General features: G+C 43.9%; 1 protein-coding gene across 1 annotated transcript in view; it reads right to left on the bottom strand.

Annotated features, from left to right (window-relative positions):
- Positions 1 to 443: 443 nt before the first annotated feature.
- The window catches only part of CPPED1 (calcineurin like phosphoesterase domain containing 1), a 75,607-nt gene continuing 49,882 nt past the window's right edge, over positions 444 to 26,168 (bottom strand). The window contains exon 4 of the mRNA XM_081169714.1: positions 444 to 3,589. Within this exon, the coding sequence (XP_081025840.1) occupies positions 3,360 to 3,589 (230 nt within the window). The 3' untranslated portion in view covers positions 444 to 3,359. The remainder of the gene's footprint in view (positions 3,590 to 26,168) is intronic.

Below are 26,168 nucleotides of genomic sequence, written 5' to 3'. Positions count from 1 at the left end.
TTGAAGTGTGTTCCTGTCCTCTGGGGTGTTAGCCACCCCTCCCAGTTTAGTGTCATCTGCAAATTTGATCAGGATGCCCTTGAGTCCATCATCCAAGTCGTTGATAAAGATGTTGAATAAGACCGGGCCCAAGACAGAACCCTGTGGCACCCCACTAGTCACTCTTCTCCAGGATGAAGAGGAACCATTGATGAGCACCCTTTGGGTTCGGTCAGTCAGCCAGTTACAAATCCACTGAGTGGTAGCATAGTCAAGACCGCATTTTACCAGCTTCTTTACAAGAATATCATGGGGCACCTTGTCAAATGCCTTACTGAAATCAAGGTAGGCTATATCCACAATATATGTGGTCTAGTCATACTGACTAGACCACATATATTGCAAATGGAGATTTTTATTACTTTTTAAGAGTGCCTGTATAAAAAAAGATCAAAGTCAGGAGATTTCTCACCTCATTTTTTTTAATTGGTTTTCCACTCAGGGGGTCAAACAGGTTTAAGGTCAACAGGCAAACAATCATAACCATTCTAAATCCCCCTGAAAAGGGGAAAGAAACTAAAGAAACAAGAACATTTCTTATCATTCACATTAAAAAAAAAAGATCAAACAGTACCCCATTTGAGTGGCTAAAACTCTCCTGTATGTTAGAAATATCTGTGGGGAGAGGAGGGATTTGCTGGGTTATACCACCCCCTCTGCCCCATCCCAATCCCCTCTATATCAGTGATCTTCAAACTTTTCAGACCTGGGACACACTTTTAATCCAAATATGTATTTGGGGACCATTTATCCCCTCCATTCTCTCTCCTCCCCATCACTATTTTTATCTTGATCATGCGGCTGTTTCAACCCATCCTTCCATCAGGACCCAAACCAATATGGAGTCCCAACCCACCAGCTGAAGACCACCAAGCATGGAGGAAACCTTGGACCCTCCAGGCATCATTGTACTCCAACTCTCATCATCCCTCACTGTTGGCCAAGCTGGCTGGGGCTGATGGGAATAAGAGTCCAACAAGCTCTGGAAGGCCCCAAGTCCTCTGTCTCTGCTCCACAGTGGATAAGGTCTGCAGCGAGAATTGCTTCCCTGTGCATTTCAGAACTCCTTCTACAGATCTTCGCCATGGAGAACACCTGGTCTTGGTGACAGGATTGTAGGAACAGATCCCACTCTCCCTTCAATTTAGGAAGCCTTTAACATCTGGGCGGAGCTAGTGATTCCATTTATTCAATTTGTGTTCTGAGGGATTCAATTTAAAACGGTACAATTAGTTTGGAATGATTACTTGAAGTAGCTGTGTATACATTTCAAAAATACGTCTTCTTTTTTAATGTTGCCATTTCACTTGATAACATATCATCCAGGTTTATAACCGCACTTATATAACCACACACCAAATGTAGGCTGTTATAAAGCACAGGAAGGTGATTTGTTATTCATTGAAAAGTGATTTCACACCAATTTGTAATACCGTTCGTCTGTGAATTCCCTACATACACACATTTTGAAAGCCAGGGAGCCCCAAAAGACACATGGTTTGTGCTGACACAACACATTATATTCCTTAATAAGGAATATACCCATCCTATAAAATGTGGACTGGTCCCACATAGGAACACGAGAAACCCATTAAACCATAAAAGTGTGTGTGTGGGGGGGGAAAACCCACACACACCAGTTTGGTAGGATTATTAAGCCATCTACAAATAACCCTGGACTCAAAAGACCTCAATTAACCCCATTACTTCATTGAGTAAATACTCCCCCGCCCCCAGCACAGTGTGAGTTCAATTTCATTCCTTTAAGAAATCAAAATGTGTAAGAGGAGGAGAAACCAGCAAAAAATAAAATAAAAAAATGGTTTAAACTGATTGTTCCATTGGTTTAAAGGGCAGAGCGCCATGAATTGTATTTCTGAAAATGACTTAGGGCTCTCTAATGGAATTCTAAGTAGTCTCACCAAACAAAAATTCCCGGAATTTCTTGGCTGAAGCTGCAAACAGTTAAATTAGCTCACCGCTGATTTAGGTTTGTTTGTAGTGAGGTGGAAATGGCAAGCTCTAAATGATTTCCTTTCAGAGGACTGATTCATGGGTGGTGAATCAGTGTCAAATCGTGCCTACAGTTGAGCACCGCACACACGTGCAGGGCCTACTCAAGCGATCAACGCAAAAATGCCATAAAGTGAGCATTTAAAATGGAAGGCTGTGGAGCATTGTCTCTTGAGACATGATTCCCCAGATCCAGGAAATGCTCTCTCTCGTAAGGTCCTGGGGGTCAGAACAGGGCACCCAGGTGCAGCTCACCTGGGCAAGCCACCATTTTATATTGCCCACAATCCACTGCTGTGATGGTACACTGGTGAAGCGTGGGAAGTCGCTGCTGCTATAACTTCCATGGGGAGCCCACTGATGTCAAAGAAAGCCACCCAAGGGCACTAGGCCAGGAACCCCTCAATACCCGGAGACAACCCTGCTCTCCGTTCCACTTTAAACAGTCATGGCTCCCCCCAAAGATTCCTGGGAACTGTAGTTTGTAAAGGGTGCTTAGAGGAGACACCCCCTCCCTAGGAGGGAGATACAATTCTCAGAGTGGTTTAACAACCAAACCCTCTTCCCAGGGAACTCTGGGAACCGTAGCTCTGTTAGAGGAATTGGGGGTGTGTGTCTCCTGACAACTCCCAGCACCCTGAACAAACTACAGCTCCCAGGATTCTTTGGGGCAAGCCATGACTGCTAAGTGGCCTGATGCTGCTATAAACGTATAGGAGAGATGGAGCCTCTGTGAGGCATGATAGACCTGTGGCAAATTGCACATGTCAGAGGTGTCTTTCCTTATTAGAAACAGGTATAGAATATTTCCCAGCTTCTTACAGCTGCCCTGCAATTGCATACATGTACCTAGTATTTGCTTTGAACTGAGGGCAAACCCCTTTCATTCTTCCATTAACGTGGCATTTTGGTTCCCTGCAGCCTCCTGTTGTTTATTGGGCTGTCATGTAGACGGTTGTGCCGTGTGTTTGTTCGCGAGTGCATTTAAGCGCTGCTATAAAAGTGGTTTATTCTAAGAACAGTGCATTCTCAGAATATCTCCTTAATTACAAAATCAATAGCGCTGTCACTACTTTTATAGCACAAGTTAAATTTATACGCACCCTTGACAAGTGAATATAATCCCTCTGACTGCCTGTTTGACTTTGCGACGTTCAGGTGCTTTCTGATTATGATGAGAAATCTTTGCCATTGCCAACTTTTTTAAAAAAAACACAAAAGAAATCACACAATGCACAGTTCTGATACCTCACACTGAGCTGGAGAGGCACCCCCCCCCCCAATATTTTGGCAGAGGAAAGAAATGGCTAGTTTTGGTTAAGCAAAGCTGCAATGTCTTTCTCGACCTCTCGATTGCTTAGTTCATTCAAACTGTAGTATTTGTGAACAATCTTCTCAGGGGTGACAGCCACCACCCTTAGCCCATGCGTGTCTTCTCCCAGCTGGCACCCTATGGCAGACGAAATAACCATTTCAATATTTTTGTAGGAGCCGCCAGCATTTCGGTGGTAGTGCCCGGAAAACACTGCTTTGACACCTGTTTAAAAGGGGGAAGAAAAAACACAGTCAACAACAACAACAACAACAACGAACCAACAGAATTCGAAACATCGACTATAGAGGGAAGCACAAGAAAAAAGTAAAATATAAGAAGTTGTATTTATTTATTTACTTATTTATCTCAAAAATGTTTTTAGCAGGTGCCAAAAGGTGTGTGTGTGTGCGTGCGTGAAGGTGTGTGCGTGCTATCGAGAGTCAGGGAGTTTCAAAGTTTTGAATTTAGATCTTACAAAAAAATCAGTATCAAAGCAACCACTACAAAGCCTCCTTTTCCATGTAAAGTTTCTGAAGGGATGGGCCTCCACAGATAATCTTAATAACCGGGCAGATTCACAAATGAATGTTATCTTATGATACCCCCCCAAAATAAACCCATTTAGGGCAGCTGACTCATACCTTACTGGGTCAGTGGGCACATTTGCAATGCTGAGAAAGTGACGTGAGTGCCAGTCACAAAATGGCTTCCCTAGGGGCGTGGCCTAACGAAAAAGAGCTGCTGTGGGGACATGGCAGAATGGCTGCTACACCTAAAAAAGCAGGAAAAGGGATGGGACCACAAAATAGTACAGGCTTGCCTCACATCAATGGAGGAAAAGGCCACTGTATTCAGTCCCACAAAGTCTCCTTTGTGGGCATCTAATCCTGGCATGAAATATGGTCATACTTAAGGTGGCAATATGCAGTGAAACCAGAAACTGGGCAGGAAGAGGAAACAGTCTCTGATGTATTGCAGATTTCTGAGGGGATATTTACTGAAACCTTTCGAAAGCACCATAGATGTCACTGGCATTTATGCTGGCTTCCGCAGGCGCTGAACTGGCAACCCCTGATTTAGGGCTTTACTTTAAGGCCTTTTAAATTTTTTTACAAGTAAGATTATTCCCTTAATTTCATTTGTTGACCAAAGAAAGGTTGAAAAGAATACGTTAATTCAGAGAGAAGTGTTGCACAAGATAATATGCATTATGTCAATTTAGGCAATATCCTTACGGCTTTGTTTACGAGTGCCAATAAAAGCGGCATGTAATTTAAGCATGAATACACTCTCTTTTTTACAGTTAATTGTTACTAATGCAAACTGATTTCGGTTTAATAGAAATTGCTTGGGATGCATTGCCATTTTGAGATAGGGAATTAAGGGAAAAAACAGCAGCATCTCATAAACAGGCTGAGCTCACGAAACAAAAGCTTTTGGCTGCGAGGCTGTAACAAATTTCCTTGGCCTCGATTTCAATCCTATGCTCTTCCAAGAGGCTGGAAGGCAGCGGTACCTTTATCAGATGTTCAGCAAGGTCATTCTTCTTGTTTTTGTTATTATTGAGAGTCCTATCCAATACAGAACTAAGTTCAAGTCTCTTAGCGGCATACCTGCTCCACTTGCAAAACGTTTTGTGCCAAAGGAACGCTGTTCCACAAGAATTATGAGTGGAGATCTGCCCCCAATATTGTATTTCATCAATAAAAACCAAATAAGGCAATAGCTCTTGAAGCTTGTATTGGAGAGCTGTTGTATGCCACTATTCATCATCCTCAGCCCCGAAAATCACAATGCACAGAGTGGCTTATCTACAAAAGGGAGATATGGGCAGTGAGCTACATCATAACATGGTTCATGATAATTTACATACACCATGGGAATGGTGTTTCTAGGACTAAGGTGAAACTGCGAAGCTCCCTTGTTATTTTTGCTGTTGGATGCTGTATGTTGCTTAAGTGCGGTAATCTTATATCCACAGTATTGATGTGAGTTTCCTTTGCAGGTTATTATATCTGCTACTGTTTTGCTAGATTATTATGGAATGGTTTTTGTACTGGTTTTTTTGGAACATAGTCCTGTTCTCTGCTTTGAGCATTTTGTGTGTGTGTGGAAAAGCGGTATACAAAATAAAAATAAAAATGAACAAATGAATGAATAAAAATACATAAGAAGCATTTGGGTGACGTTGCACAACAGATTGGCCACTGTGCTGTGCAATGGGTTTCCATTAGCATGAGTCTACAGACCTACAATTGTCTGGCAACTCATGAGCAAGCAGCTAGGAAGCCACAGCATATGAGGTCTCCCTCTTGAGGCTTCCAGTTGATTAAAAAAAACAACAGGTCTCTGCTTCCTCTAGTTCCCCCTCCTTGCTCCCCAAGCTTGACCTTGGCTTGCTGGGACTATGCTGAGCTTTGAACCTGGCTTTCTAGATCAGGCATAGGCAAACTCCAGATGTTTGGGACTACAATTCCCATCATCCCTAGCTAACAGGACCAGTGGTCAGGGATGATGGGAACTGTAGTCCCAAACATCTGGAGGGCCGGAGTTTGCCTATGCCTGTTCTAGATGAAATGTTTCAGTAAAAGGCTTTTACCTCTTTGGACCAAAAGCCCCAACCCCAAGGACACACCCTGGAGCAGAGCTATGATGGGGACAGATTCTTGCCCTGGAGAGCCACCACCAATCAAAAGTAGGAGAGTTGCTAAAAGACACCTCTATTCCCCTCACAGAGCTACAATTCCCAGAGGGGTTAAACCAGTGAACTCTGTGAAGGGGAATAGGGGCCTCAGCAGCCTCAACATATTACAATTCCCAGGATTTTTTGGGTGAAGCCACACGATTTGAAGTGGGACAACAGTACTTTAAATGTATGGTTCAGATGGAGCCTTGGTTTAAGACTGAGATTAATGAAGGGAGGCAGTCCTGCCTAATCCAAGTCATTTAGGTAGGGTTGCCATTTAGGTAGGAATTTTCCAGGAAATGGTGTCTGGACAAAAATTGCTGAAATGTCTGGGAAAATCTGGATGCATGGCAACCCATGTCAGTAGTGTAGATTTTGGTGAATTTTGGTGAAGTTATTAATATTGCAGTTGTTGTATAAGAGATGATGATGACTGGAATGTAATTGAAATGAATACTACCGTATTTTGGAACACAGAAATAAAGAAAACCATAAAGCCATTAATCCTATGATGTGGAGGGCCACCTAAATTATATAATTCTGTATTTGAATGATTGGTATTATTAATTGTATTATAAACTGGTATTGTTATAATGAGGCTATTATTTGATTGTAACTGAAAACTAATAAAAATTATTATTTTTAAAAAAGCTCCAATTTTGCCTTAAAAAAGCTCAACAACTTTTGTGTCTGGATCTTCACCTCTTGAAATATGGCAACCCTAATTTAGGGCTTATAGGTAGTAATGGGCTCTTTGAACTGAGCCTGGAAACAACACAGAAGCCATTGCAGCTAAAACCACCACCACTGGACTCATATGCGCCATAAAGCTGATCTCAGTCAACACTTTGCTTGCTGCCAATCTAATGTCCAATTCAATTTTTGCCAAATGCCACATTTCCTTCAGGTTCCCAATAACACTGTCAACTCCCCTAACGAGCTCGCTTTTATTGCAACGGCTTCTTAATTATTAGTGACTCCACTTACTGAAGACTGAGCGAGACAGGCCACTCATAATGATGCCGTTTGACAAAAGAGGTGTGTGTGTGTGTGTGTGTGTGTGTGTGTGTGTGTAGAATCACTTTCATTTCCTGATGGTTTAATTGTGTGTGTGAGAGAAAGACAGAATGACTGCCAGGCAACCGAACGTTCACATCCCAACATCAAAGTGACTTCCCCTCCAATTTATTTATTTAAAAGCATTTCCAAACTGCTTAACATTTAAATATATTGGCAGTGTATGGAACAACAAACATTAACAGGGTAAAACGGTAGCAAAAAAGCAGAGAGAAAAACAGAAATCTAGTAATAACAGGGTTCAGTTTTACGGGTCAGGGAAAGCCTGACTTATTACATGTTGAAATACTGCTCCCCCTCCCCACAAAAAGACCATTAAGTCTCAAGTGGGTGTTGCCGGTCTGCACATCTGTAATTTTCAGAAAGCATCTGTGGATGCCAATCATAAAATTTCTGCCATGAGCGTGAGGTAAAAAACAAAATGGCTGCCATATCTAAAAATGACAGGATCACAAAATGGTGCTGGCATGCCCTCCATCAATGGAAAAAAGGCACCTGAATCGGACACCTCCACTTGCTCACAGGGAGAATCTCTGTGTACCTCTCCTCTGTTCACAATGGGAGGATGGGTGTCCAATCCTGGCATCCAACGAAATGTCTGCATGCTTAAAGGGGGGCGTTCAATGTGAGAGAGGCCAAGTCAGTGCAAACAGAAACTCAGCAGGGACAACAAACAATCTAATGTGGCTTTTCAAGGGGATATTTACTGAGACCTTTTCTGGGTGACTTAGGAGGTACTGGTAGGCATATTGACACATGTGGGTGCCAGGATGATGACCCCTGTTTGAGTGTAAAATTACAAAAGTGCAGCACTGGTCATTGTTGTCAGTGCCCTCCACTTAGAGGAAAGGAGCTTGCAGAGCCTTCTTCAGAGCACAATAACTTATTCACTGTGAGGTGCATCTGTCTCCATCATTAACTGATTTTCAGGAGAATTTGTTGAAAGCATTCCTGTTTACTCAGGCATTTCATGGCCACAGAACAGGGCAACTCTGGGACTGGCGAATGAGAGCATATTTCAAACCATTTTCAGAATGTCTTAATGGTGTTCTGCCAAAGGTTTTGTTTGCCAAAGGCAGTGGTTCTCTTGGATTAGAGAACAATAAGAACACTTATGGGTGAAGGCTGTGGGTTTCGTTGGTTACACAGCAAGCATTAGACATTGACATGCATCACACACACACACACACACACACACACACACACACAGTCTACTTAGACTAGACAAAGAAAACTACTCATCCTTGCATCCAACTAGAATGAAACCCATTCCAGACTGCTTCAATCTTATGTTCCATTTGCTGTTGGAGCAGGGCTGGCCAAGGCCATTTTACCATTTGAGGCAAAACCTGCCTCCGCCTGCTCCTCCACCTGAGGCAACTGGAGGCCGGAGAAACCCTGGTGCACTGAAAGCAGTGGGTTAGAGAAAAGGAGGCTGGAGAGGGAACAGGACGGCAGAGGCAAAGCTGGTCTTGAATGGGGTAACTCTGCCCCTGAAGGACCAGGTGCGCAGCCTGGGAGTCATTCTGGACTCACAGCTGTCCATGGAGGCGCAGGTCAATTCTGTGTCCAGGACAGCTGTTTATCAGCTTCATCTGGTACGCAGGCTGAGACCCTACCTGCCCGCGGACTGTCTCACCAGAGTGGTGCATGCTCTAGTTATCTCCCGCTTGGACTACTGCAATGTGCTCTATGTGGGGCTACCTTTGAAGGTGACCCAGAAACTACAACTAATCCAGAATGTGGCAGCTAGACAGGTGACTGGGAGCGGCTGCCGAGAACATATAACACGGTCTTGAAAGACCTACACTGGCTCCCAATACGTTTCCGAGCACAATTCAAAGTGTTGGTGCTGACCTTTAAAGCCCTAAACGGCCTCGGTCCAGTATACAGTATACCTGAAGGAGCGTCTCCACCCCCATTGTTCTGCCCGGACACTGAGGTCCAGCATTGAGGGCCTTCTGGAAGTTCCCTCGCTGCGAGAAGCCAAGTTACAGGGAACCAGGTAGAGGGCCTTCTCGGTAGTGGCACCCGCCCTGTGGAATGCCCTCCCACCAGATGTCAAAGAGAACAACAACTACCAGACTTTTAGAAGCCATATGAAGGCAGCCCTGTTTAGGGAAGCTTTTAATGTTTAATAGGTTATTGTATTTTAATCTTCTGTTGGAAGCCGCCCAGAGTGGCTGGGGAAATCCAGCCAGATGGGCAGGGTATAAATAAATAAATAAATAAATAAATAAATAATACAGACATACAAGCGCAGGATCCAGCGAGCAGCACACTCCTCCTCAGAGCTGCATCTGCTCCCCCTCCCAGCTGACCTCAGCCTGCTGCGTGAGGTGACTGCTTCACTGCGCCTCGTGGAGAGGCCAGACCTCTTCCAGAGAACCCTTAGACATGACAGCAAATGATCCTTCTGGGAGCTGACTGATGCAGAGCATCCTCTTGAGATCTCCTTGTCTATTCTGAGTTCTGCCTGACAGTGTCTTCAGCGCCCATATTTATAGTCTGTATCCTGTCGAGTCAACTTACTGGCGTATTGCTCATGTTCATATATGTCACACAGTGCTGGATATACGTATAAGCTAAACAAGCTATAGCTTAGGGCCCCACTCTCTTGAGCCCCCCCCCCAAATTAAAGGGGGGGGAACCACTGGATGTACATTTCCAAAATATAAGATAAAATACAATGGTACCTCGGGTTACATACGCTTCAGGTTACATACGCTTCAGGTTACAGACTCTGCTAACCCAGAAATAGTACCTCGGGTTAAGAACTTTGCTTCAGGATGAGAACAGAAATCATGCTCCGGCAGCAGCAGGAGGCCCCATTAGCTAAAGTGGTGCTTCAGGTTAAGAACAGTTTCAGGCTAAGAACGGACCTCCGGAATGAATTAAGTACTTAGCCCGAGGTACCACTGTAAAATAAAACCTACATATGGCTTAGAGCTTAATAACACTGGTCAACAACAAATTTGTTGTCTGTGGTTTTGAAGCTGATTTAGGACGAATCTGATGCGCTGAATCCAAAAATCACATTGGTTTTGCTCAATCAGGTCAAGTTTTTGAGCTATGGCCACATGTCGGTTTTTTACGTTTTTGTTCACCTGTACGCTTGTATGGTCACTGAGTGGTCACTAGAAGGACAGATCGTGAAGCTGAGGCTCCAATACTTTGGCCACCTCATGAGAAGAGAAGACTCCCTGGAAAAGACCCTGATGTTGGGAAACATGGAGGGCACAAGAAGGGGACGACAGAGGACGAGATGGTTGGACAGTGTTCTCGAAGCCACAAACATGAGTCTGACCAAACTGCGGGAGGCAGTGGAAGACAGGAGTGCCTAGCGTGCTCTGGTCCATGGGGTCACGAAGAGTCGGACACGACTAAATGACTAAACAACACACTTGTATGGAGCATTTTAGAAGAAGTTGTTGGGGGTAAAATGCCATGTCGAATAATTGTTTTGATTGGAAATGATTATTTTAATGACAAGAAGTATTCAGGTTCGATAGTTCTGGGTGATTATGTCGAAAAGGGATCAGTTTGAAGTCATAAAACCTCGAAATCTTCCATAAATTGGTGCGGCAAGGCATAAAGTTAGGGGATCAAAATCCCTGGCTCACTCAAGTACACTGAAGGAGAACTATGAAGGGGTGAAGTTTGTGCTGGAGAAAATTGGTTATGATCAGCATAAGTGGTTTATTTGTGTTGACCTGAAGATGGTGAACTTTTTGTTGGGACAACAGTCTGGATTCACCAAGTACCCATGTTTTCTGTGCATGTGGGATAGTAGGGACCGTGCTCAGCATTACACGAAGAAGGACTGGCCTGTGCGGGAGGAACTGGTGCCTTGCAGAAAAAGGAACGTCATCAACGACCATCTGGTGGACAGAGACCGAATACTCTTCCCACCGCTGCACATCAAGCTCGGCTTAACCAAGCAGTTCACCAATGCTCTGGACAAGGATGGTGACTGCTTCACTTACTTGTGCCAGGCTTTTCCAGGATTGACCATGGAGAAGTTGAAAGCTGGCATCTTTGACGGTCCTCAGATCCGCCAGCTCATCAGAGATCCAGAGTTCGGAAACTCAATGAACGAAGTGGAACTGGAAGCGTGGAAGGCATTTGTTCTGGTAGTGAAGAACTTTCTTGGCAACAATAAGGTCAGAAACTATGCAGAACTTGTCAACAACATGCTGACTGCTTTCAGAAACCTGGGCTGCAACATGAGCGTCAAGATGCACTACCTATTTTCACATATGGACCGGTTTCCTGAGAACCTGGGTTCAATGAGTGACGAGCAGGGGGAGAGATTCCATCAGGACATGAAAGAGATGGAGACCAGGTATCAGGGTCGCTGGGATGCAGTCATGATGGCTGACTACTGTTGGACTCTGAAGAGAGACCTCCCTGCCGCTGAGCATTCCAGGAGTTCCAAGAAACGGAAGTTCAAGCCCTGAAGTTTGAAAAATGGTGAAGCAACATGCAATTTACGTAGAATCATAGAATCATAGAGTTGGAAGAGACCACAAGGGCCATCGAGTCCAACCCCCTGCCAAGCAGGAAACACCATCAGAGCACTCCTGACATATGGTTGTCAAGCTTCTGCTTAAAGACCTCCAAAGTAGGAGACTCCACCACACTCCTTGGCAGCAAATTCCACTGTCGAACAGCTCTTACTGTCAGGAAGTTCTTCCTAGTGTTTAGGTGGAATCTTCTTTCTTGTAGTTTGGATCCATTGCTCCGTGTCCGCTTCTCTGGAGCAGCAGAAAACAACCTTTCTCCCTCCTCTATGTGACATCCTTTTATATATTTGAACATGGCTATCATATCACCCCTTAACCTCCTCTTCTCCAGGCTAAACATGCCCAGCTCCCTTAGCCGTTCCTCATAAGGCATCGTTTCCAGGCCTTTGACCATTTTGTTTGCCCTCCTCTGGACACGTTCCAGTCTGTCAGTGTCCTTCTTGAATTGTGGTGCCCAGAACTGGACACAGTACTCCAGTGTACTTACCTTTATCAATGCCCACCATTCAGTTTACAGTAATCGATGTTTCTATCAGGTAATCAATATATGTTGTTGGAAAAACATTTTTCTCTCTTAAAAACATATTTAGGATGATATGTGTTGACAAAAATCAGCTAACAATGCCACAAAAATGTAATCGATTTTGTCACAAGACCTGATTTTTTCAAATCAACATAGAACAAAAACCTGACCTGATGGAGCGAAACGGATGCCATTTCCTGATTCAGCAGTGCAAAAATACCCTAAATCAGTTGTAGAAATCTAGACAACATTCAAAAAGTAAAAAATTGTTGCCCAGTGTAGTTATTTCATTATTAATATACTTCTTCTTAATTGTAATTCACTATTAATATACTTCCATTACCACAATGGTGGGCTTCAATCTGGTTTTGGATGATGTATTGATACATCACCAAGCCCTAGTCCTTGAACGCTCCCATAACAACCAAAGGCACGAATCATGAAGCTGCAGTGGCAGGTCTCTTGACTCTGTATCTCAAGGTCACAGCGTGAGATGTCACTCAGCTAGTGTCTACGAGATAACTGCCTGTTAACCAGGGGTCTACAGTGGTACCTCGTGTTACAGACGCTTCAGGTTACAGACTCCACTAACCCAGAAATAGTACCTCAGGTTAAGAACTTTGCTTCAGGATGAGAACAGAAATTGTGCTCTGGTGGTGCAGTGGCAGCAGGAGGCCCCATTAGCTAAAGTGGTGCTTCAGGTTAAGAACAGTTTCAGGTTAAGAATGGACATCCGGAATGAATTAAGTTCTTAACCCGAGGTACCACTGTACTATGCATTCCCATAGTAAGTGCTGAGTTCAACACAGTTATCCCTTTCAGGACTCAAGCCCACACTACTGCAACTATAAGCAAATGCTAAGGCCAGGCTTGTGTCTGATCACCTTGGAGGGCAATAAAAAGGGCTAACTGCTCTGCATCATTCTTAATCTCAATGAGATACAAAGGTTTGCCAGTTACAGATAGGTAGCCGTGTTGGTCTGCCATAGTCAAAATAAAAAAATTCCTTCCAGTAGCATCTGAAGAAGTGTGCATGCACACGAAAGCTCATACCAAGAACTAACTTAGTTGGTCTTTAAGGTGCTACTGGAAGGAATTTTTTTATTTTGACAAAGGTTTGCCAGGTAAGTTCCATAGCCAATGGTAACTATTTCCAAAATGTGTTTAAAGTCTTTTTTAAAAAAGTTTGCTGTGAATGTGCTTGCTTCCCTGGGCTCCTTGGCGATGAAGGGCGGGATGTAAATTCAATGACGACAAATAATAAATTTATATTGATTATTGGTAGTTCCCCCCTTCACTTTTGATGGCATGTACAGGGAAGTCTCATTTTCTTATATATCCCAAGGGAACTCAACTGCCACTTGGGGTCCCCCCCCCCCCAGACACATGACACATGACCTATTTTTCATTTCCCTACTCTGTGGCATGTTTTTCAGGCTTGCCTGGGCAAAAGAGAGACACTGCCAATGATTCAAACAGAGGAAGCACAAAGCAGCAGAAAAGAAAAGGAGGAAAAGACAATCAGCTGAAGCTGTGAGCGAAAGATCCGCTTGGTTTTCAAACTCCGGTGGAGTCCTTGCTGCTGAAGCGGCTTGCCCTATTTTGCTTCCTGATCAAAATGAAATATTCTTTATTTAGTATAGCTCCTCAAACTTTGCCTACCTGGGATGAAAGTTGCATCTATAATTCAGTGTAATAAACTTCAAAAAGTGGATTCACTGACTCAGTGCTGCGCTTCCAAGTTGAGCAGGAAAATCAAAATCTTTGGCAGGAACGTTCAGAATATTTTAAAATTATATTCCAGCAAATAGAAAAGTAGGTCCTAATGAAGAAAACACACTGAAAAGTTGAAAGTAGCTACGATAACTGGTAAAGGATTGCATCCAACTAAATTCCCCCGGAAATCCATAGGTCTAAGTTAGTAGTGACTGTTAATGAGTTTACTCTGAATACAACTACAACCCAAGATGTTTTTATGGTTGCCTGGTGACAAGTGAATGCTTCTCTGGTGGAATAATATTCGGTTCAGTAAATTGAGTTTCCTCCACAAACTGAGAAAAAAAGATGCACAACTATTTTTTAAGCTTGGAAACCGGCGCCTTGGGTCTTTAATCTGTGAATTGGCTCTTTAATGCTGCCTGGCAAACTGTATGACAGTGACAGGCAGGCAGCAGTGTCGTATCTTGCCTTTTGTTAGTTGCGTGTCATGAGACTTGACCATGGGTAGGCAAGCTAAGGCCCGGGGGCCGGATCTGGCCCAATCGCCTTTTAAATCCGGCCTGCGGATGGTCCGGGAATCAGCGTGTTTTTACATGGGTAGAATGTGTGCTTTTATCTAAAATGCATCTCTGGGTTATTTGTGGGGCATAGGAATTCATTCACCCTCCAAATATAGTCCGACCCCCCACAAGGCCTGAGGGATAGTGGACCTCCCCATGCTGAAAAAGTTTCCTGACCCCTGGCCTTGACCTCCTGGCCCCTGATTGGCTGTGCCAAAGGTGGGCCAAGGATAGCAATCTGGGGTGAAGAAGCAGCAGGAACCAGGAAACACGGCACTCACCAGTGACCAGGTCTAAAGAGCAAGTCAGGATCATAGGGTGAACTAGGAGGCAGAGTCAAGATCACTTGATAACCAAGGACATAGGAACATGCCAGAGCACAGGAAGACCTTGCTGCTTCAGGAAGGCTCAAATGAAAGAGGAGGTTATTCTAGACATCTTCCTTCCCAATGGCCAGTATAGGTTCCTGTATTACAGAGGACGCAATGACTCTTGGGATCCCTTCCAACGGCATCATTCCCACTGCACACCTTGCTCAGTGGAAAATTCTCCTGCCGAGGGCACACCTCTGGCGTTCCTTGACATCTTGGTGCCGCCGGCAAACTGACGGCTTTCAAAAGCCGTAGAAAAGTCCACTGGATTCAGGAGAGAGCCTCATGTTGCTGTGCTTTTGTAATTGCAAGACACAGGGACAGAATATATAAAAGCTGCATAACTAGTGCAAGGAGAAGTGGTCTGACAGGCAACATTAGTCTTGTCTCAGCCAGCTATAAAGAACAATTTCCCTACATGACAAGCTTGGGCCCGAGAGACGAAGTGGTGGAGGGGATAGCCTTTACTGGGTGAGAGTCCTTCCTATAAAAGAAAACATTTTCTTTCAATTTGTTTCTTTCTCATTGAATAATCCTCTGCCTCCTGGGTCTCCCAGCAGATATTCCTATATATATATATATATATATTGAGCATATCTGGACTTGCAACAGACTTTCTACACTGCCAATTGCCTCATAGTCTGTTACTGTATACAGTGGTACCTCGGGTTACATACGCTTCAGGTTACATATGCTTCAGGTTACAGACTCTGCTAACCCAGAAATAGTGCTTCAGGTTAAGAACTTTGCTTCATGATGAGAACAGAAATTGTGCTCCGGCGGCACCCATTAGCTAAAGTGGTGCTTCAGGTTAAGAACAGTTTCAGGTTAAGTACGGACCTCCAGAACGAATTAAGTACTTAATCCGAGGTACCACTGTATACAAAAGATACAAATGTTTTATTTGCGATGAAAAATGCCATAAAAGTGACTTAAAACCCCCTCCCCTAGAAGCCACATTCCTCTGCTTGTGTTCTCTGAGGTAGCTGTGCTTCAAAATGCACGGAACTTCTGGCAATGTTAACGACGGAATTGCAGCAGGTTCAGGGGTTCCTGAATGAAAGCTGATAATAGCACAGAATTCAGCACCAGGGAGAGCTCATTCCCAAATAAACAAATTCAGTGTGTATCATGCAAGGGTAGGGGACCTGTGACTCTCCAAATGCTTTTGTACTCTGACCAATAGGAACCTAAAAGGAGCCCTGCTGGATGAGACCAATGGCCCATCTAGTCCACCATCCTGATCTCACGGTGGCTGACCAGAAGTCTGCAAGCTGGACGCGAGTGCAACAACATTCTGCCACTTGTGATTTCCAGCAACTGGTAATCAGTCATAATATCTCTAGCAGTGGAGCAGCCGCCAACAGTCACATGACTGCATGACTCTGTCTAATCCTCTTTTGAAGTGTATTTGCATCTTCCAGTGTGGTGTAGAGCCAGTGTGGTGTAGTGGTTAAGAGTGATGGACTCGTAATCTGGTGAACAGGGTTTGCGTCTCCACTCCTCCACATGCAGCTGCTGGGTGACCTTGGGCTAGTCACACTTCTCTGAAGTCTCCCAGCCCCACTCACCTCACAGAGTGTTTGTTGTGGGGGAGGAAGGGAAAGGAGAATGTTAGCTGCTTTGAGACTCCTTCAGGTAGAGATAAAGCAGGATATCAAATCCAAACTCTTCTTCTACTCTTCTTCTTCCTTGGGGACAAACATATTCATGAACACTTTCCCATACTCTGTGAGATCTACGTGACAGAAAAAGGTTTAAGGAATTCAAGGCCTGGATTTTCCAAGCTGAAGGCCACTTCACATCACCACACTCAAGTTTGCAACTGGGGTCCTACTCTGCCAATGCCTGCACCTGTGTAATACCAGCGTTTTCTCAATTCTGCTTCCCACATTCCCACATCCATTTATTTATGTTTGCAGCCTGTGCATGCGTACTCAGAGTCCCCACTGGGTTGTGTTCTTGGCCTAACAACCCCAGCCTTACGCACGTTGATTTGGAAACAACTTTGCGGAGAAACCAACATATTCAGACGTCGGCTGTAGGCTGCTGGCATCTGAAAATGTAGGCTGATTATTTTACATTGTCTCTGAAAACTCACAGGGGCCACCGTTAATGCTTGTTGCGCAACAGAGAGGGAAGCAGGTCGCGGCTACATCTAACAGAAGATGCAGCTAGCTTTGCTAACATAATAAACACAGGCTTCCCCTTTCTGCCCTACCACCTCAGTTATTTACTCAACTTATTTTGTTCATTACCATAAAAAAAGAAAGAAAAAGAAAGTCAACACGATCCAATCAGTGCAATAATGCAAAGATGACAAGCTAGCAATTTACTTTGGTCTAGATTTTTCTCTTTTTTTCTCCCCCTTTTTTATCTCAAACATAAAAAGAATCTCATAAAAATGTGCCGTGCACTCAGATGCAATTTATTCACTTAGAAATGTTCTCCCAAGGTAGTGCTGCCAAATTATGATTTCAGAAAGCCCTCTCAATATTGTTAGGTGGAGAAGCCGCCTTTCCCCCTCCACTTTTGTAGCAGGGGTGGGGAAGCCTTTTGGCTAAGTGGGCCAGATCTTTATCTCCCCGCCCCACCTGCCAATCACCTGGCGTCACAATGGCATCAAGTGACTGGTAGGCGGTCAGTCCTGTCAAAATTGACCTGTGAGGGTAGGAGGAGGGAAACACACCGGTGAAACAGCACTGAACTCTCCATTCATCAGCTGCTGAGTGAAGGGTTCAATCCTGATCTCTGCAGGGGCTTGCTTCACACCAGCTTCACACTCAGGGAATGTGTTGGCAAAGCAGCACCCAACAAAGGTTGGATCCTGTCCTTCTGCTGATGTCACCCAGTTGAATGACAGGTATGTGGTTGTAGAAAATGGAAGTTGTGGGGCAGTATTTGCCCATGGGCCAGAGGTTTCCCAGCCCTGTTCTAATGTATGCTCAGAGCCAAACAACATTCCAATCAGCTGTGCAATTGGGTCCGAGCAATGGGAGCTCACCCCATCATGGGGATTCGAACTGCCGACCTTCTGATCGGCAAGTCCTAGGCTCTGTGGTTTAACCCACAGCGCCACCCGCGTCCTTCTTATTGTCCATACTTTTTGCATTAAGAGGTACTTTGTTCTGTCTCTCCTGAATCTTCCAACATTTGGTCTCACTGGATGGCTGAGAAGGAGAAAAAAACACACCTCATAATAGGGCTGGGCAATCTATGGCCCTCCAGTTACTGCTGTGCTCCAACTCCTATCAGCCCCAGCCAGCATGACCAATGCTCAGGGATGAGAGGAGCTGCAATCCAGGAACGCAGGGAGGGGCACCGGTTGTCCACCCCTGCCTTATCAACAGCTCTACCTTGTGACACCTCCATTCAATAGGCAACAGAAGAAGTGTATCCTTACATGGTGAGAAAAGGAAAGGAATGCATCTCCAAGTATCGATACGGACGTGTCGCTGCAGAATCAAACCCGCTAGTGAATTATCGTGGGCTCTACTTAATATGCAAAAGTTGCTTTAGATCTGTTGGCAGTTCTGACAGATACATTGAGGGAGGTTAGAGAGAATCTCGCGGAGTGAATAGCTATGTGGCATCAGAAAGTCAAAGCAAGACTCTCTTGGCTCAAAAATGCCTTATTTATTTATTTAAGCACATCATGCCAACAGTTCATTTCAAACACATTTATCAAATGTACATGCTGGAAACGATAAGCTCTTGGATTTAAGCCTCCCTGAAATTAGCAGGGATTGTTCCTGAGTAAACATGATTGGTCCCAGGATAAATAATTTCAGAAAGGCCTCATTGCTTTTAAGAACGTGAAGGCCATTTAAATTGTTTTAGTGTATTGTTGTGAACTGTTTCCCAAAGCTGGGGTTAGGGAAGGGAGATTCTGCTGGAGGAGATGCAGATCTCTGGGGAGGGGAAACCTCAGGTCCAGAGGCCCCCACCCCAGCCCCGGCTGCACTATCTGGCCCTTGGGTGTCTTCCCACACCACACACCCCCTCCTCTGAGCCCACCTCCTTTACGGGCCCTGCTTTGCACCCAAAATGTTTTTGCCTTGCTGGAATGTGCCCTTGACCTCTTAATTAGTTGATGGGGACCATAGGAAGGGAGAGGCCTCTTGTGTTCAGGCCCTGCTTCTGGACTTCCCATAGGCATCTGGTTGGTCACTGTGAGAACAAAATGGCAGAGTAGATGGACCATCGGCCTGATCCAGCAGAGCTCCCCATATGTCCTTAACTGTTTTAATTGTTAATAAATAATAATAATAATATTTTTTATTTATATCCCGCCCTCCCCAGCCGTAGCCGGGCTCAGAGCAGCTAACAACAATAAAAGTAACAAAACATTCTAAAATCAATTCATTTTAAAATCAATTCAAAATCAAATTAATGGCAACCATTGGGCTAGAGTTCTGTGAGGATTACCAAAGGAGGGGGTGTTGTGCTGTTTTAACGTGCCTGGTTTATTACACATTTTAATCGTGGGGTGTTTATTTTAATGTTTAAATGGAATTCTGTGGTGTATTTTAACCATGTTTGTGTGTTTTGTAATTGGTTTTATGCTTGTAAACTGTTTATAAGTCACCTTGGCAATTAAGTGGCATATAAATTTCATTTACTTAGTCGTTCATTATTCATTGTTATTATTCTTACTCGCAGTAGTTCATCATAGCGAAAAGTGGTCTCAATGACTGCTGGATCCATGGGGGCCATGACACAATCCTCTGAAGCCTAACTCCAAAGGGTTTTTGGGGGGGAAATCAACCACCCAGAGCTGCTGCCCCATCTCAGAGTGTTCCTTTTATGCTAGTCTCTCCTCCTACTCTTGGTAGATATCTTATTTCTGCCTTAATTAATAAAAAAACCCCTCCAACTATAGATCGAATTACGAATCAAACATCAATGACTCTTTTCTTTAGCATAAATTAATAAAGGCGTCATTAAGCAAAAGCAAATTCTCAGAGGAAACCTAAATGGTTGTGACAGGAAAAGGAGCCCAATGGCTTAAAACCAGCATGCAAAATACATTGGCAAGCGCTATCTTGAAAGGCTGATTAAAGAAGTAATTGAAGATGGGGACTTGGAGTTTGAAAAACGAGATCCTCTATCAAGACAGGCAGATATAGCAGTCCTGGATGACCGGGTTCCTCATAGCCTCCATTCCCTTTTGAGGTTATCTTCAGACGGACAGATTGAAATCTCTCGGGTTCTTGTTTCAAGCTCCCCCCACCCCCACTCCTGGCTTAGATGCAGCAGAGATCTGTGCTTTGGCAGGGCAGCAATTAAAATGGGAATTTTTTCAAAGCTTGGATCCAAGTTAGATCAACGCTTTTCAGCATAGTAACCAAGGTTATAATGGCAAAAATGCACAGGAAACTGTATCTGATTATAATTTCTGTTATATGTAGCTTTCCCGCCTTTTTAAGGAGCTCAGGACTAGTGCTGTGCACCAGATTTAGGGGAAGCCCAGATCTCGATCTGAATCAGGCCAGTTTTGAATTGGGGGCACCCGCACATGGGCTGAGACAGACCCAGATCACCATAGACCAGGCTGCCCAGAGTTATCCAGGTTGTCAGGGGATGCGAAGGCTGGAGGGCCCAGCATGATGCTCCTCCACAAGCAGAGTCCCTGCAGGGAAGGCACTTATAAGCAGCACCCTGCAGGACTGAATCCCCTGCTCACCAGCTGATGGGAGATTTCAAACCTGTGGTCTGCTAGGAAAGGGAAAGAAACCCTACAGGACTGAACCCACCTACTCTCTTCAGTATGTTTAAATGGAATTCTGAAGAAGTATCTGAAGAAGTGTGCATGCACACGAAAGCTCATACCAAGAACTAACTTAGTTGGTCTTTAAGGTGCTACTGGAAGGAATTTTTTTATTTCTTCAGTATGTGTGTGTGTAGGGTGGGGGGAGGATGTACAGCATACATAAGGTTGCAGTCAATAATTTCATTCATTCATTCATTCATTCATTCATTCATTCATTCAACTATGCCACCCATCTGTCTGGGTCGCCCCAGCCACTCTGGGTGGCGCCTTAACAAAATAAAACATCAAACAAAGTAAAATGTCAAAACATTAAAAACTTCCCAGTACAGGGCTACCTTCAGATGTCTACAGAAGGTCGAGTTGTTTACTTCCTTGACATCCGATGGGAGGGAATTCTACAGGATGGGCGTCATTACTGAGAAGGCCTCTGCCTGGTGCATTGTAGCTTCACTTCCCACAGTGAGGGAACTGCCAGAAGGCCCTCGGAGCTGGATCTCAGTGTCCGGGCTGAACGATGGGGATGGAGACGCTCCTTCAGGTATACAGGACCAAGGCTGTTTAGGGCTCTAAAGGTCAGCACCAACACTTTGAATTGTGTACTAGGAGCCAATGTAGATCTTTGTTAGTCCCATAAAGTGAAACGTTTTATATGTAGTTATTGAGATACCTTAAGCCTGTTGTGTTAAGAATTTACCCTTTGCATCTGTTTTGTATGATTTATTTTTAATCTGTATTTTTGAGAAAGGTTAATAAAGAGAATGAGGGGTGGGGGAGACGACTTAAAATAAAAGCCTGCTTTATTACTGATGTGTCTGCTGCCCTGGGCTCCTTTGGGAGGGAAGGTGGGGTATACTTTGAAATAACAACAACAATAATAAATGAACTGGCTTGGTTGTGCCTACAGAATCTATTGATGCTTACCTTTCTAAATGGAATGGAAATTCAGGAACAAAACAACTCTGATGGGGGGCAGAATCTCACATAGATAAATATCGCACCAGCTCAGAACGTTCCACTGGCAGGCAGGAAACCCCCCCTTTTTTCAGGGTTTATCCAGGAAAGTCCACAGCAACAGCCTGCTGTGATTCTCTGCTGCTATTTCAGAGCAGTGGGGTAACCGATGGCGCTGAGCAGATCTGGCCCTCCATATTCTACCTTCTGTAGAATGAAATTGATTTCTCTCTCGTTGCCAGTGAGAAGTGAGAACACTTTGCCTCCCTCCCTGCAGGGCCCAAACCAGCAATCTGCTAAGCCTGCGCTGAGGCAACGAGCGGCAGATGTAAAAAGGTAGCTGCGTGAGGGGAAAACGAGCACAGTGCCAAGGTAGTTCCTGCAAACTTGATGGAGGGGGGGAAGAGTCAGGGCAGTGTTCTGAGAGAAGAGCATAATAAATAATAATAATAATAATAATAATAATAATAATAATAATAATAATAATAATAATAATTATTTATTATTTGTACCCCGTCCATCTGGCTGGGTTTCCCCAGACACTCTGGGCAGCTTCCAACAAAGATTAAAAATACATTGGAATGTCACACATTAAAAACTTCCCTGAACAGGGCTGCCTTCAGATGTCTTCTAAATGTTAGGTAGTTTATCTCTTTGACATCGGATGGGAGGACGTTCCACAGGGCGGGTGCCACTACCGAGAAGGCCCTCTGTCTGGTTCCCTGTAGCTTTGCTTCTCGCAATGAGGGAACTGCCAGAAGGCCCTCGGCCTTCACATGCTCAGAGACCAACATCGTGCCTTTGTCTAGATGCATCCATCCAAGACTAAGGTACTTTCAAAAATGTACAACTTGCTGTTAAAATGGAATACTCAAGATGAAACAGTTAAATCAGCCATGATAAAATGGGCGCAGGACATTGGGTACAACATTATGTTTGCTGACTGGGAAAGGTTATGGACCACCGGTGTGAAGTTCACGGCATGTAATGCCTTGAAAGAAAATATTATGAAAATGATATATAGGTGGTACATGACCCCAGTCAAGCTTGCAAAAATATACCATTTGCATGATAATAAATGTTGGAAATGTAAGGAGACTGAAGGAACATTCTTTCACCTCTGGTGGACTTGTCCAAGAGTGAAGGCCTTCTGGGAAATGATCTATAACGAGTTAAAAAAGGTATTTAAGTATACCTTCCCCAAGAAACCAGAGGCCTTCCTTTTAGGCATTGTTGGCCAGAAGGTGTTAAAGAAGGATAGAACCTTTTTTATGTACGCAACAACAGCAGCAAGAATACTCATTGCAAAATATTGGAAGACACAAGATTTGCCTACGCTGGAAGAATGGCAGACGCAACTGATAGACTACATGGAACTAGCCGAAATGACTGGCAGAATCCGAGACCTGGGAGAAGAGACAGTGGAAGAGGACTGGAAAAAGTTTAAAGACTATTTACAAAAACATTATAAGCTGTATGAATGTTAAGAAAGTGCACGAAAGGAAATAACATGGCATCAGCAATTATACGAGAATAAGTGGAATTTAATGATAAAGATGAAATTTGAAGTAAGGTTATGTCTAAACCAAGCAGTTAAGCATTTGATAAAAATATTTAAAGTCTGAGGCATAATATATGAGAACTAGAAAATAAGAATTGAAATAAGGTAATAAATTGCTGTTTATAACTTTATTACGGAGAACGCAGGAAAGGGAGATGTGAGGAAGTCCAGATAGTTATGAAAAAATGAGGTATGAACGGTTATGATCTTTTTTATTCTATGTTTATGTTTCTGTCTACTTATGTTTCTTTTGTTTGTTACTTTTTGGTGAAGGTATTGTATATGTCTGGTGATTTTCTTTTGTTTAAAACTTGCAATAAAATATATATATATTTTTTAAAAAATAGATGCATCCATCCATACTCCATCCATTTTGATGTGGCAGTCATCAGAAAGCTTGCGGGGGGGGGGGGGGGGAGGATGAGGACCATTTTCTTCCCAGACCGAGGTTCACATTTCCATCTGGGAAACCTTCTGGGGGCCACATGCCAGTGGTAGGCAGGGTCACAGGCAAAAGCAGGCGAAGCAACAAATGTAATTTTTAAAAATTTACCTTTCGCAGTAGGCTTGTTTCTATGATTCTACCCTCCCTCTAAGCAGCCAAGAGGCACGGCAAGCCCGCTAGCAGCACCTGAGCGCAACACCGCTCTCTCTTTCATAGTCTTATCATGCACAACTTTGTCTAATCCGTTTTCAATGCGTCCATGTTTGTGGCTATCACTGCCTCGTGTGGGAGCGAGTTTGAAAGATGAACTATGCACTGCATGGAAAACTGTTTTCTTCCGCCTTGGCCTGAATTTTTCACATTCCGCTTCACTGGGTGGCCCCGAATTCTAGTTACTACGATGGAGGGGAGAAAAATATCTATCTATCCGCTTCCTCTACAGCATGCATAATCTTAGACGCCTCTGTCGTGCCTCTATTACTAGAGTGTAAAGACCTAACTGTTGCAACCTTCCCTCATAGAGGAAAGGGCCACGGGCCTATTGATGGCAAATAACAATCACACCGCACCTGACACCAGTTGTTTACCACACCAGGATGACTATGGTGGTTCGATTTAAATAGTGGCAATTTAAGCCATCCATTTCAAAACCACCAATATAAGCCAAGGGTTTCACTGAAGTTTTCCTCGTAGAAATTCATGTTTCCCGAATAAAAGGATACATTTCGCCTGGTTGCTATGATGATTAAAAGCATTGTTTTGCAACTAAACAGGGCCTCAAGGACAACCTGGGGGCATCATCTGAAACCACTGGCCATACAGCCCAGGTGGCTTTTGCAGTGCAGAACTACATCTGCTGTGAGATAAGAGACTGATGTCTGTTTGGCTCTCTCTCTCTCTGCAGCATTCAAGGGTACTAAGTCAGATCGCTTACTTGAAGGCTAAAGCTATAAATTCTGCCCACTGTAGAGGCATTTCAAAGGCAAAAGCTCAATTCAGGCAACAACCTAAACCATGGTTTAATTACTTCAAACAACAACAACAACAACAACAAATAATAATAATAATAATAATAATAATAATAATAATAATAATAATAATAATTTATTATTTATACCACGCCCATCTGGCTGGGTTTCCCCAGCCACTCTGGGCGGCTCCCAACTGAATCTTAAAAAAACAATACAGCATTAAACATTAAAAACTTTGGGCTGTTTCCCATGCTGCCATTGGACAACATACTTCTTTCCTCTCTTGCCCCCTTAAAATTTGCTCCGGGGGTTCAGGCGATACTTTGGCACTTCTGCCTGATTTGGGGGTCCACAGGGAGAGGAAAGGAAGGGTAAGTCCTGTTGAGGAAGCAGAACGCTACTTGATCAGAGCTGGATCCAACCCCTAGTCTCTGGATCTCTCCATCATCCACCCCATGCTGGCATGTGGCCCTTAACAGACTGTCCATGAGCTAAAGTGGCCCTTGACACAAAAAAGAGGTTCTCAGCCCCTGATCTTAGGGTTTCCATGTTGGCAGATCCACATCCAATGCACATTTAAAGCACATGACACCCCCCCCAAGAATCCTGGGAACCAGAGTTTCCCCACCTAGAGCTACAGTTCCCAGCACTCTTAACAAACTACAGTTCTCAGGATTCTTTGAGGGAAGTTGTGAGCTTTATGTGTTAGATATGATTTAAACACATGGCCTGGTTGTGCTCTAAAAAGCACCTGAGTCAAAACAACAAAGGGGACTGGCTTCTTCAACAGATTTCCTCCACCCTGCTCGTAAAACTACAATGAAGTTGACATTTTCATTTGGTAACGCAAGCTTATCGTCATGGCTTAACTTGGTGAAATTAAAAAAGTGCCAGATTTTCAATTCATAAATATTTATGATAAGGACACCATTTTATCTTTAATTAGCCCAACTGTTAAGGACACTTCTGAAGTGAGAAATTGAATTCAGCGCTTAACACCAGATGCAGTTTCTGGGGCTCGAGTTTTAGCTCAATGGCTTACAATGAACGGAATACCGAAATCAAATCAAAACAAACAAGCAAGCGCACATGTTGCTCACATGGAACTGCTAAAACAGAGTAACACCAAACAAATCTTAAGGGGGTGGGGCGGAATGGAAAAGAAAGTTTCCAAATGTGAATGAAAGAATAAAAAGGCTGATGTAATACACAATGGTTTCTGGATTAGAAAGGAAGAGGTATCGTCTTCTGAGTTATGTAGTACAGTGGTACCTTGGTTTATGAACTTAATCCGTTCTGGAAGTCTGCTCTTAAACCAAAGCGTTCTTAAACCAAGGTGTGCTTTCCCATAGCAGTGGGGGACTCAATTTACAAATGGAACACACTCAAGAGGAAGCGGAACATGTTCCGCTTCCAAGGCAAAGTTCACAAACCGAAACACCTACTTCTGGGTTTGCAGCGTTCTTAACTCAAGTTGTTCTTAAACTAAGCTGTTCTTAAACCAAGGTATCCCTGTATTTCAGGAAGGGAATGACAATGCAATGGAAAGAAGCAACACTGGATTATTGATTTGTTCAGCTATAAATTGGAGCTTCGCCCCCTGCTCCCGATGGCCGTGCAGAGCTGTGCTGGTCCCAG

Source organism: Podarcis bocagei (genome assembly GCF_964188305.1).
Source record: "Podarcis bocagei genome assembly, chromosome: 14".
Classification (NCBI taxonomy): Eukaryota; Metazoa; Chordata; class Lepidosauria; order Squamata; family Lacertidae; genus Podarcis; species Podarcis bocagei.
This window is presented reverse-complemented; position numbering and strand designations above follow the sequence as displayed.